Raw genomic sequence first — 13201 nt, forward strand, 5'->3', positions numbered from 1 at the left:
GTCCACTGCTGCCTTTAATAAAGATACTTCCAGGGTACAGATAACATCATGGAATGGTATCCAGACTTCATCTTTCCGCAGTGGCCATGACAGCACAGAGGACTCAGCTGGTCCCATGAAATTCGCATGTACATTTTTATTTTCACATGATACTTTGATGACATACAAACATACCACCTACTGTCATACATGCATGCAACGTATACACAACTATGAAGCTTATGTTTCCATTCTTCTCTTGCTTCCACCAGATACACAGTGTTACCAAACTCGTCTGCAGAAATTATCTTCATAAGGACTGTGTTTGCCTTAGTTGGTATAAATGCATCGGGAGTGCGAGTTCCAGAAATGGTCTTCAAGTTTGTGTGTCTTTTCTATGCATTCACTTTCTCTCGAGATATCTTCAGCAGACACATAAAAATAGTGTATACCTTTAATGTTTTGTCTGCCCGTTTGCATATTCCTTGTGCAGTAACAGTTGGTCTTGTAGGTGACAGAAGACTGGCTCTGGCTGTCAGTCTTTATGCAGTTGCTCCTACGCCATCACATGGGCTTTTGCTGTGGGATGTTGCAAAATAGTGCCACTCTGCTTTGATTCCGAAGACAGTTTCATGCTGGCATAGATTGTAAATGTTCTTGTAATTTTTATATTGTGTTTCAGCACCATCACTGAAGTAAATTATCTTATCAATCTGCCTATCTTGAAGGATTTGTGTCAGGTGTGTCATGAAATGCCTTAGGAATATACAGACAATGGTAGCACTATGCTGCAAACTGTCTGATATGCAACAGAAATTGATACATTGCAGGGTTCCATTATCATTATAGTACATCACAAAAGGATGCATAGTTACCTGGGATTTCTCCTAATCGTACCCCTGAACCTCATCCTGTATAACGAACGTGTAATTTTCGGCAAAATCCAGTAAAACAATTAGTTCTGCTTTCTGAAGTGATGTTTTTATGTTACTCAGGTATGCAGCATAAGCCTTGGTGTCATAGCAGCATAAGCCTATGTAATGGTGCTGTCTAAGACTCAATTTCCTGAGCCAATGTGTCACAAAACTCATTCACGGAGAGCTGTAGGGTTTATAATGTCAACCGGTCTGTGTGAACCTAGTTTTTAAATTTAACAGTCATCACCTTCAAGTAAGTGAACATCAAAACGGCTTACTAGATAGCTTGCACAGCCTCCTTCCTTCCACAATTGCCACAGTAATGTAACATACACTGTCTCTTCAATATCTTTCAGTTTCTTCAATTCTAATTTCCTGCAGAATGATAATTTGTGGCACTTGTCATCATTCCTAACACCTAAACTACAAAGTTCAATTTCTTTGATGTGGTTCACAAATGCAAATGGCTACTCTTGTGATAATCATATACTAATTCCATCTAGTAACCATACTACATGCATTTAAGAAGTATGTAATAAATCAGGCTCCAGCAATACCATCTGTTGAGAATCTCTCTAATTATTTCCATTTTCAGTATCCGTTCTACACCTGAAATACAACCGACACCTGTTAACAAAGGCGATGATTAAAAATGGAAGGAAATACATCAGGGTTTTGAAATTCACACAAGTTGCTTGGTACATAAGTAAAAATGTTCATCCAAAATATCACACTCATATTCAACTGTCAACATAGTTAAATAGGGTTCTGAAAATAAGCAAAAAGTTCGTCTTTTTACAATGATACCAACTTTAACCTCCCATAAATCCTGTAAATAAAGCGTAAACAGCTCTGCATTACTGGTGCGTATAGTTCACTATCCTGTAAGGTACTGCACACAAACACGGGCATTTGTTGTTTTATCTAGGAAATCTGTGACACGTTAAAAAATGAGTTTTATAAACAATGATGTAGAAAAAGTGCTGACTTTGATATTTTATATATCCGAATATAAAATGGTCATGCCGCTTTCAACATATTATTTCATTACAACGATGCATATATTTATCGCAGACAAAGTTTGACTCATGTAACATAATTAGTAACCGAGTTCTTGCTCATTGAAAATTTAATAATCAGTGTGTTCAGCAAGTCACGATGCGGACTGCCTCACTTCTAAGTCAATTTCTCAGGAATGGGTAGAGACGGGAAAATAAAAAAAATACAGTCTTTCTTACGAAGGATGTAGGTATCTGTGTGTCAAATTTCATCAAAATCCCAGATGGTCGACTGGGGATTTTTTTCTAATTTCGGTGATTATATATGGACTGACCCAGACATGAAATTGTTGCATTGTGTAGTGCCAAAGAATGTTAGCATAAAAAATATTTTCCCGCATAGTACTTAAGTTAAAAGAAGCATAGCTGACTGGATGAAATAAATAAATAACCATTGATGGGTCAAAATTGATCTCGTCTCAGTCAGGCGAGTGTTAAATACGTAATAGCGTATGTCAGAATCTTACAGTGGTTTGTAGTATATTGTGGTTTGTTGATTTTAACCATGAAGCATTTAATAGACATAAGTCTTTATTATAATACAAAAATGTCTCAATCTGTGTGTAATGCGTCTAATGATTCACAGTCTCACTAATAGGTGACTCTGTCTGCGCTCTAGCCTGTAGTAATTTGTAGATTTAATTGCAACTTTAAAACTGCATTGTTTTTATGTAATTATTTCAAAATAGGACAAGTCACGATTTAATATAGCGACCCCAAGGCTTCAGGAAACAACTAGTAATAATAAGCAATAGTGTTACTGTTATTGTTGCAGCAAATCCCTGTAGAAGAATTATCTATTAAGTTATATGCCTTTTTGATGTTGAGTATCTTTCAAACACTATGCTGTTTCGTTTCCGCATGAAGCTTTTTGTTTAAGGAAAACATTCTCGTATTTTTATGTGATAAAAATATATATTATGTCAGTATAATGAGTACTTGTTAAAAAAAATATATAAATCAATAAAAATAACAGCTGATAATTTCTGCTTATTTAACTTTGTATCCAAGTCGAATAATGATTTTATCAAAACAAAACTACGTCGTATCATATCAACTATAAAAATCCTTCCCTTTCTCGGTGTCTTCATAACCATGCTCAAAAATTCCAGACGCTACAATACAGCAATACTGTTAACTGTTCAACTAATATTTTCCATTGTACAAGCTTTGCTTTAGTATACTTAAATCCGATTTAAACTACTCACTGAGCAAAATAATATGTTGCTTGTAAAAGTCATTAACATGTAACACTTTCGCAAATTATCTACTTGGCTTCATCAGCAGTGTCATAAGTTTTGCTCAGTAAGTAGTTTAAATCGGATTTATGTTTAAGTAAATTCTAAGATATTTGATAATCTCTGATAAAGAAAATTTATTTAAAACGTACCAAGACGCTGACGTTTACAATTGCATTCGTTTTAGTGTGATATGTGATTGGTTTATTTCCACAGAGCCTGACGGGACATACGACACCCGTTGAATGTGTCCGATTCAATCACACAGAAGAACTGGTATGTGCTGGGTCTCAGGCAGGAGCCTTGAAAATCTGGGACTTAGAGGCAGCAAAAATAGTTCGAACCTTAACTGGGCATAAAGCGAATATTCGTTGTGTGGATTTTCATCCCTACGGAGATTTTCTTTCTTCTGGTTCTCTCGACACAAATATTAAGGTAAGTTCCGTACAAGGATATGAGAGGGGGGAAGGGAGTGAGAGAATGGGTATGGATGTGTGTTAAACAGCTGTTTAAGTATAACAATAGCTTCAGAAAAATATAAAGTGTCATGTACAGAAGTCTAACAAAATTTTGTGAAGTTTAATTTTCCTTGTTTCTTCTAAACGAATTGAGCGATTAAAGTACAATATTCTGTGTCTCAAATTAAATCTTATTCTCATTGAAGGACTGAAGTTAAGATTTAGGTTTGTGTTTTCCTCGTTAGGCAGTACTGAGGTTATGAAGGAAGGGCTCCGAACCATAAGTCCAGGGTAGTTGGCCGGTGCACAGACAAGACCGTCATGCAAGATCAACCCTCACAGCTCATGTTGTTTCCCACCACATCTTGCTTCTAAGAGAATCAGATTACAGGACTACGCCACCGACCTTGGGTGTACTGAAGTTGATCACTCATTTGGAAAATATTGTGAAAAGGAAATTTAACAAAAAATATTTACCTTTTAACGCAATAATTTCTAGTAATTTGACAGATTTAAGTGGGGTTCGCGTGTCGTGTTCGTGTCTGGCATTTGATCGGGTTGCCAAACCAAAAATCAGAGGCCTGTGGTGTGCACACGAGCAATGAGAGTCAGCGGCCGAGGTTAAGCCAAAGCTTTGTTCCGAGTTCGAATCCAGGATTGCATTTGAGCCGTCCTGTTACATTGCACTGGAGTGGCGTGTGCATGGTGGTGGTATTTCTCGGAACGGGTGTAGGCCTAACCTAGCCCCGCTCCAGATAACTGCCTGTCCGTAGTTATATGGAAGGGTAACATCATCAATATCCTTATCATCGATGTGTCGTGGTGAAATAGAATTAATTGGTATGACAAAGTGAGATACTAGAGAGTAGTTAGTAGTAGATTTTCTCGTCTTGTTAGTTCTTCAAACTAATGAGTGGCGGCCCAGGCTGTATGAGAATTTAAATCAATCAGTCAGTCAAGTAATTGGTAATTATATGTACTTAAATATATATATTATAAGTAATACGAAAAACACACATAACTTCGTATGTAAGTACCGTAATGCGCGAGTTAGAAACAGTTTTGTTTCGGAGCCAGAGGCAGGGAATATGTTTTCAATAAAACTCTGAATGGTTGATATCTTCTCGCCAACCAGAAGTCCTCAGTAGAATAAATTTTCTGCAAGAGATTTCTAAATCTTTATTGGATTTACCCAGACTCGAATACTTAACTTTGGAAATTCCATAAAGACTTAGAAGAGTGAATTCAACTGATGACTTCCTTTGATTGGCATTAAAATAGCCGTTCAGGGTTTTAGCGAAAATATTTCTCTTGCCTCTAGCTTTGAAACAAAATTGTTTCCAGTTCACATTTACAGTACTTCAGTGCAAAAATTTATTTGTTCCTCAGAATCAAACCTTGAGCTTTCACCGCAGTTTCTTCGTCCATAGTATTATGTGCATAAATCTGCTTATATTATTTGACTTGTTATAATCATTTTTTCGTCTTACGTAATAGAGAATTTTCCGCGATTTTTATCCATATTTTCTTTATAAAAATGCATTTATTCAGCCAATAGGCGTGTGCATTTAAATATGGGGTAGTTCATTTCAATCAGAAAGACTGTAAGGTAAATATTCATCCTCAACCTAAAGTATTGTTCTTTCAAGAGAGATAGCGTGGTGAGTTGGTGTAATTCACAGTATCGATATAATATATTACTTTAATTGTGTTTTTCTAATTTTGACAATTTACACGTTAATAAATACTTTTTCATTTTGTTTCCGTACAGTTGTGGGATATCAGAAGAAAAGGATGTATATTCACGTACAAAGGTCACAGTCTTAGTGTGAATAGCTTAAAGTTTAGTCCAGATGGACAGTGGATAGCCTCCGCTGGGGAAGATGGTTTAGTGAAGGTAAGGGCTCGTCTTATGTGTATCACTTCTATTGTTAAACTTTAACGCTGGTATGAATTCATTTTGATGTAAATGAGAAAACAGATTTGTCATATAAAAATCCTGGCCTTATATCGCCAGTTAGCGTATGTAGTGTTAGATAATGTCAGTAGCTCTGGGTTATACAAGGTAAGGATATTTATACTTAATATGTATCCTACAGCATCCGTCAGTAAAAATACATATATTTGTCATACTTTTTACCATTTCAGAATGACCATAAGTTATAGCGTAAAGTATAATTTTTTTTACAGTGGAAATTATTAATAATAATAATAATAATAATAGTCACAGTAAAATAGAACTCATGTATGACATTTAGTCTTCTTTTTAGGCATCAGAATGGTTATTGTTTGAATGTATTTAGTTTTACTCCTTACAGCTTTTCTTCATTTCTATCACGCAGTTGATCTAATTACAATTTCAGAAATGAATTTAATCCTCCCATCTTATTTTTCAAAATATGTGCTCTTAGTACAATATTATTTCCCACACATGGTAGGCAAAAGTGCGAGTCAGAAAATCTGATTTGTTTTGATTGGATTTGGCAATTCTGATATGATTCCCGTTAAACATCTTAAGCTTCTTCCATTTTGTGTGCTTTAAGGTCAGTTACAAATAACTATACACATTCTTTATTTTCATGTAAGTTGTGGGACATCCGAGCTGGAAGAATGTTAACAGAATTTAGAGACCATGTTGGACCCGTCATGGATGTTGAATTCCATCCGCATGAGTTCCTATTGGCGTCTGGAAGTATGGACAGAACTGTCAACTTTTGGGATTTGGAGAATTTCCAGCGAGTTTCCACTACAGATGGAGACAGTGGACCAATTAGGTAATATTGCTTGACCTGAATTGTTTGATTAATTTTGTATTAGTATGTTTCTGCTGTAGAGGGAGAGAATAGTGTTTAAAAAAAATGATGATGGATAAAGATGAAATCATTGCCAAAGAGTATATTTCTCTATGTATGCGTTTTCAACTGACAAGATAAACTGAAAGAATCAAATCCAAGCTGCTAGTAACCACTCGTTTATTAATATTCATATCCATATCACAGTAATATCAAAGTACAACTACAAGCTGCCATCCGCTGCAACTATTGACCTTTGAATTTTTCATATATTAAAATCCCATAGTTGATGTCGACTTTCCTATATTTGGTCACATATCTTCCAACTGTGCCATATATAATTCCGTGGTGTCGAATCATACTCGTCCACTATAATATTTATTTATTTATTGTCTTCAACAGAGAATATATTCTCCAATTACAGAAGACCTGTACAATATATTTTACAAGTTTACTATTGTAATAGATTTAAAAGAAAAAGAATTAAAAAAAGTAATAAGAATATAGATAAATATATACAATTAATTTTGTAACAAACTATTTAAAACACAAATAGCTACAGTAGCAGAAATACATGAAATTAATACGCTTATACATAAACATGTGAATATACTTTTAGGAATTCATAAAACATTTTGTCGTAACAATTCACAATAGGTTCGAAATGACATATTAAAATCTAAATACGGCAATTTCTGTGATATAATATTATATGTTTTGCACATTCGGATCAATGGTGAACTGCCGTAATGCTCCGTTCTAGGTGTATCATATAATAATAAGCACCTCTGTCGAGTATTAGCCATTTTTGTGTTAAATTTTAATAGTCCCAGAAACGAACTGTTATCGTATATACCTTTAATCAGTTTGTATAAAAATATTTGTTCATTTAGTTTTTGTCTATTAGATAATTTAGTATAATCAAATTCATTTAGCAAATGCTGGTATGATATTCTATGCCTTGTAGCTGAGATGTGACCAGTAACCTACTGATGAATCTCCTGGTTCGTGTGCCCCATTATACCGTGTGTTTCATATATATAAAACAAGACATCGCATCTCTTGCTACCCATAGCCATTTTCCAGCCCTTTCCGCTGGCCTAGTGGCTAGTGCGTGTGCCTTTAGTGCACATAGTCCCGGGTTCGAATTCCAGTGTAAGAGCACTTAAAAATTACTTTCATTAATCGTTCGTCTCGTTGAACATAAAGGGCATAACCGTATGACGTTAAACTAAAAAAAAATCCGTTTATTTCATAGCCATTTTCCGAAATCAACAATTAATAAACATTTGTATTTGTTCTTTAGCAGCGCATTTTCAATTTTGATAAATTTTCCAGTAAAATCAACTCAGTCTTTCTTTATCAGATTTGATACTTTCACTTTTTAAAAAATATATATTTGGTTATATTTTTGTAAATATTTTTCTGTCGATTGTCACAAATTTTAATATTAAAGACGTTAGAAGAAATTTTGAATGTGGTCCTTGAATAAGATGTTAGAAATGTAGAAATTAGTTTTGTTTTGTCACTTTTTGGGGGGAACTCGTAGTAGGCAATGTGGCTTACATTTATTAAAAGCACACAACACTCTTTATTTTTCATAATATTTCATTGTGAATCATTTGTATTTCTCGTGTTTATTAATCTACAGAGCAGAGTGGGACATACATTGACAATGACGATTCATTTAAATTCAACCGCATTTATTCTTAACGTTTAACGTTATCGAAAACTTCCCTTTAAAATGTAGTGGAATCTTTCATTTTCATTATGGAAGCTGAAACGGGAAAATGTGCGAGTAATCTTTTATCCTTGTGTTTTGTAAGGATTTAGTTACCTACCACACATCTACTTCACTATCACATTAAGGAGAAAATAATTTCAGTTTAAAATAGACAACTTACTTCTGGATGCACAAACAATATGTACAATCCGAACTACACATCTTGTGTAGTGGACGGTTTTAGTGGTTTCTTGTTTTATTTTATTCTTCCCAGAAATTCATTGTAGTCTTATCTAGAATTCATTGACAGATTTTTGTTGTACGTCCTTGTGCAACACGGGATTGGGGAGACAAACTTACTGTTTATAGGGGTCCGAACCACTTGAAAGTATCAATATTTTAAAGTAAAAGGTCAGAACACATTGGTATGATGTGAAAGAAACTGTGAAAATTAGATGCCTAAAATACGTATGTTATGCCCATGGATGCAGTTTTTTTTTTTTTTTTTAATCATAGTTTGTTTTTTCGTTAAATTTTTACTGTAGTCTTATATGTCTGCAGTAGTTCTTTTCGGTTTTGCAAAATCCTAAAAAAATCCATACATATGATGTGAAGGGGGCGCAGTGGCTCAGTGGTAAAGTGCTCACCTTTAATGTGTGGGGTCCCTGGCTCGATACCAGCTATCGCCTATTAGACTTTGTGATAGACAAACGCTGTGCACGTGAATTTTCTCGGAGTTCTTCCGTTTCTTCCCACTTTCTTCACCATTTCATTTATTACTATCATTACCGCCTCCCTTAGCTATGGCGCATAATCGTAGGACTTTAAAAAAATGTTTTTTGTTTTTTTTCTTTTTCATAAACACTTCTTCTCATGTATATTATACAATTTCTTTAAAGGTTTACGTTTTTAGGGTTAACTTCACGGAGAAGTTGTATCGATGAACAGTCGAAGTTGAATCCTTTTTCGAGATACCACACTCTTCTTTCGTTTACTTTTGCTGGTTGGTAGTATCACTCAAGAACTAATGCACGTGGTCGCTAGTTCAATTCCCGTTGAGAGTTCTTGTCTCGTATCATACCTGCACCCAGAAATTTTTGTAAGAGACCAAGAGTGAAAGGTTGGAGAGGGTCCAAACTAGGTAGACCACCCGTGAGCGCAGCTCTAGCGAGAGAGAGAGAGAGAGAGAGAAAACAAGTATATTATTTTAAAAGAGTTACAAAATTTGGGATCGGGGGTGTCCGGATCCGTGGTTCCCTGCCACTGATTCAGACTTTGAGCAGTGGTTCGAATCATACTTTAACTAGAAGATACCGTCTCATATAGCCTTGGTGCTGAAAAGAGTTAAATTCTAGTCAGTTTGTCTTGTTGGATAGTGTGCATGACCATTTCTTTTCTATTATAAAAATTGTTTCATATCAATATTTCATGTAAATACCCCGGGTCAAAAAGGGACAATGCAGCTCATAGGGTGTTCTAAAATAAAATAGAGACGGTTGGGAGCCTTACTAAATCTGAATCTGATACAACTGAGGATACACAGACCACCAGGCGAGATTGTCTCGCTCAGAGCAGGACCTCTTGCGCAAGACAGCTGGATTAGAAGAGCATGTCATAGGTTTCGTTATATTTTTACTATATGGGTTTTATAATGGGTAACTACTGACTTCGTGGTTTATTTATTTATTTTCTAGAGTCTTCTCTTTTCTATTCTGCCTCTTCTTCATCGTTATATTTCATTTACTGTTTTTCTCAGCTACTCTAAGGAGCATAACCGTAGGATTGAGTTAAAGATGTCATATTTGAATGCATTTGATATTTAGTCTGTAAAAAGAGTAACCTAACGAAAAGAAGAGTTGGAAAAATCGTGAAAATATATTATGAAAAGCTGGAAAAACGAACTGAAAATATATTTAGAAAGTGACTCTTACAGTTTTGTGCATTAGTGGAAGGTGAAGAGATGTTGCTGAGGCAGACATTTTATTAAAATGATCAAAATTTAAATTTAAGTTAATAGGTACATTTTGATTAGAAACGAAGGCTAGATTCAATATTTAGTTTTTTTTTATAATCATTTATTCAATTACACACACAGTAACAAGGACTTGGCAGGGTAATCCCGGTCATTGATATTTTCTGAGTATAATCGAAAATATGATTACAATAATCATTTTAATGTTCGTAATAATTGGCCACAATTTAGATACCGATATTTGAGAGAGAGATATTTTCCTAACATGCTTGTAAAAAATTCTGATCAGCATTCTTTTAAGTTAAAGTCTGGCTGGCATATGAACCAAAGGAATTGTTTATAACTAACAACCATAAGCTCAATACAAATCATATCATCAGTTTCAGTTTGTCAGTATAATTATCGTGTTCTTTTCACTATATTATTGTTAAGTGGGAAAGTTCCGACTTTTTTATTAAATGTAGAATGTAAAGCAGAAAATTGACTGCAGTTTTATTTTTCAGGTGTATACATTTCAGTCCTGGTGGAGAGTGCCTTTATAGTGGATCTCAGGATGTTCTTAAAATATATGGGTGGGAACCTTTTCGAACACATGATACAATTCCAGTTGGTTGGGGAAGAGTCCAGAACATTGCTACAGCTCAAAATCAGCTGGTAAGTTTAAGAAAATAAGAGTGCATTTTTACACTCTTTGTATGTGAAACAATTACGAAGTTAAGATCATATGAATCTTAAACAGTAAATTAAAATATATTGTAGAAGTTTTTGGACGAGGTAGCAGACGTATTTCAACTTTATCTTTTGTAGTATATAGTTCTTGTATGCTTCATCCTTCGTTGCAGTGTGAGAATTATAACAAAAGTATAAAGAAAACTTCAAATAAAGAGCTATTTTAATCCTTTTAAGAACTTGAGTTTTTCGGGTATTTTTTAGAGTTAAGCCGCTTCTGCATCGTCACTATTTATCCTAGGATCATGGTTCATACCTCATTCTCTTCAGAATAGAGCAGGCTTTCAAATGGTACCACTTACATGTCTATACCATATACCAGGAGAGAGGAAAGGGGAAAATTCCGGGATTTTTTTTTTATCACACTTTGAGCACCTCTGGAACGGCCTTATATGAGCGTAGAGATCTGAAAAAAAAATCTGATGTATACTACTCTGTGGACTGAATATGTGTACTAAATTTCAAGCTTCTACCTTGAATAGTAAGGGCGGGAAAATATTTATCAATAATCCCCACAATGCCCCCAGATTACCCTAAAAGACCCTGATCTCAGGTAAAAAATTTCCTGAGACATCCACATTCATCCTAGAATCATAGTTCGTCCATCATTCTCTTCAGAATAGAACTGCCTTTCAGACGGTACCATTTACATGTCTCCATCATGTTTCTGAGAGTTGAAAATCGTAAAGAAAGGGATTTTTCGGTTAAAATATCCCTTTTTAAAACTTGTTGCCTCTCTGGGCACTCCCTGTGTTAACGCAGAGATCTGAAAAAAATCTGATAAATACTACTCGGTGGAGTGAATGTTTGTCCAAAATTTCAATGTTCTAGGTGCAAAAGTAAGCCCGCCAAAAAATAATGAAAATAGGAGAGAAACAAAAGAAAATATATTTTTTTTTGTTTGACGTCATCACCTTCTATGTCTCGACGCAGGAAGGTGTGAAACCATACGTAAAGTGTTCTACAATGCCTCTAGACTTAAATAAATAAATAAATAAAAGGACGAGAAAGCTCAAATAAGAGAGTTATAACGCAAAGTTCCAGAAAACACCCGTATGGTACAAATTGTGCCATAAAATCGTAAAAGGGGTTAATAATTGTGTGGAATTGTCAGAGAGGAAACAAAAGAATTTGATTCCTCATGAATGTAATATGCCTTCTGTTTCAATATTCTTCACTTTCACGATTACAATAAAAATGATGTATATGGGAATATGATCACGGATTTTGTATAATAATAATAATAATAATAATAATAATAATAATAATAATAATAATAATAATAATAGAGTATGTGTATTGACACAAATAGTCAGTGGCCACAGGTGTGCCGAAGGAATGTAGTAAATATTTATTTCCTCAGATATGTCAGTCATGAACAATAGAAACAACAAGGGTCCCAAATTAGAGCCCTGAGGTACTCTGGATGTAATATTAAAAACAGAAGGAAAACTATCGTTATATTTAACCACAAATTTCCTGTTAGTCAAATAAGAAACAAACCAATTAATAATACAAACAGGTAAATCAAATTTAAACAATTCTTCAACCGCAAGTGATGAGGCAGGTTACCCTTGGCTTTAGGAAAACGAAGGTAAATTTCATGTTTGACCACTATTACAAACTATGTACTGTGCATCAAACTGGACAGATAAGTAACTATACATTTGCCACTCATAAAACCGTGTTGGTTAATCTAACTTTCCACATGCGTCTGATTATACACATATTTATATTTTTTCAAAAATCTTTGGAATGACAATTAATAACAAATATTGGTGTAAAATCGTTAATAGAATTACCCTTAATTTTAGGAATCAAAGTAATGACAACAATCTTCCAGGTGTCCGAATAACTGCTAACATTAAGACTCCAATTGAACAAAGAAGCCAGTACAGCAACAATATCAGCTGTTCGCTTTATGATAAAAGCCGGAGTAACATCAATACCCACCAGCTAATTTAACCTTTAGTATTTTAATTGCCTCTATACCTGTAGAGTCGAAATCACACCTGTAGAGTGTAGGTGGTTTTACAGTTAAAAAGAAATGTTAGATAGTAGAAGAACTACATTCTCATCAGGAAACACCTGAAAAACTGATGCAAAATACTCCGCGAAAGAGTCAGCTAATAAATGATTACCAGGTATCATTAAGTTATCTTTAATTATTCCAGATTCTTGCAATTATTATATCCAAAATTTATCAGGAGAGATGCTCAGGTAATTTTCAACTCTAAACTCTGCTGTAATGAATGCATTGGTGTTGTTCTATTTGTAATTTAAAAGCTCTGTGACATGAAAAAACAGTGTAAATATCATAATTTTGTATGTATTG

The 13201-nt window shown here is 34.6% G+C and overlaps 1 protein-coding gene across 3 annotated transcripts in view; it reads left to right on the forward strand.

Annotated features, from left to right (window-relative positions):
• The window catches only part of kat80 (katanin p80), a 122707-nt gene that overhangs the window by 22280 nt on the left and 87226 nt on the right, over positions 1-13201 (forward strand). For all 3 annotated transcript variants that reach the window (XM_081757630.1, XM_081757634.1, XM_081757636.1), the window contains exons 3-6: positions 3409-3627; positions 5422-5547; positions 6237-6424; positions 10641-10791. In XM_081757630.1, coding sequence (XP_081613756.1) covers positions 3409-3627; positions 5422-5547; positions 6237-6424; positions 10641-10791 — 684 coding nt within the window. The remainder of the gene's footprint in view (positions 1-3408; positions 3628-5421; positions 5548-6236; positions 6425-10640; positions 10792-13201) is intronic.

This window comes from Thermobia domestica, chromosome 1 (genome assembly GCF_964235325.1).
Source record: "Thermobia domestica chromosome 1, izTheDome1.hap1.1, whole genome shotgun sequence".
Lineage (NCBI taxonomy): Eukaryota > Metazoa > Arthropoda > Insecta > Zygentoma > Lepismatidae > Thermobia > Thermobia domestica.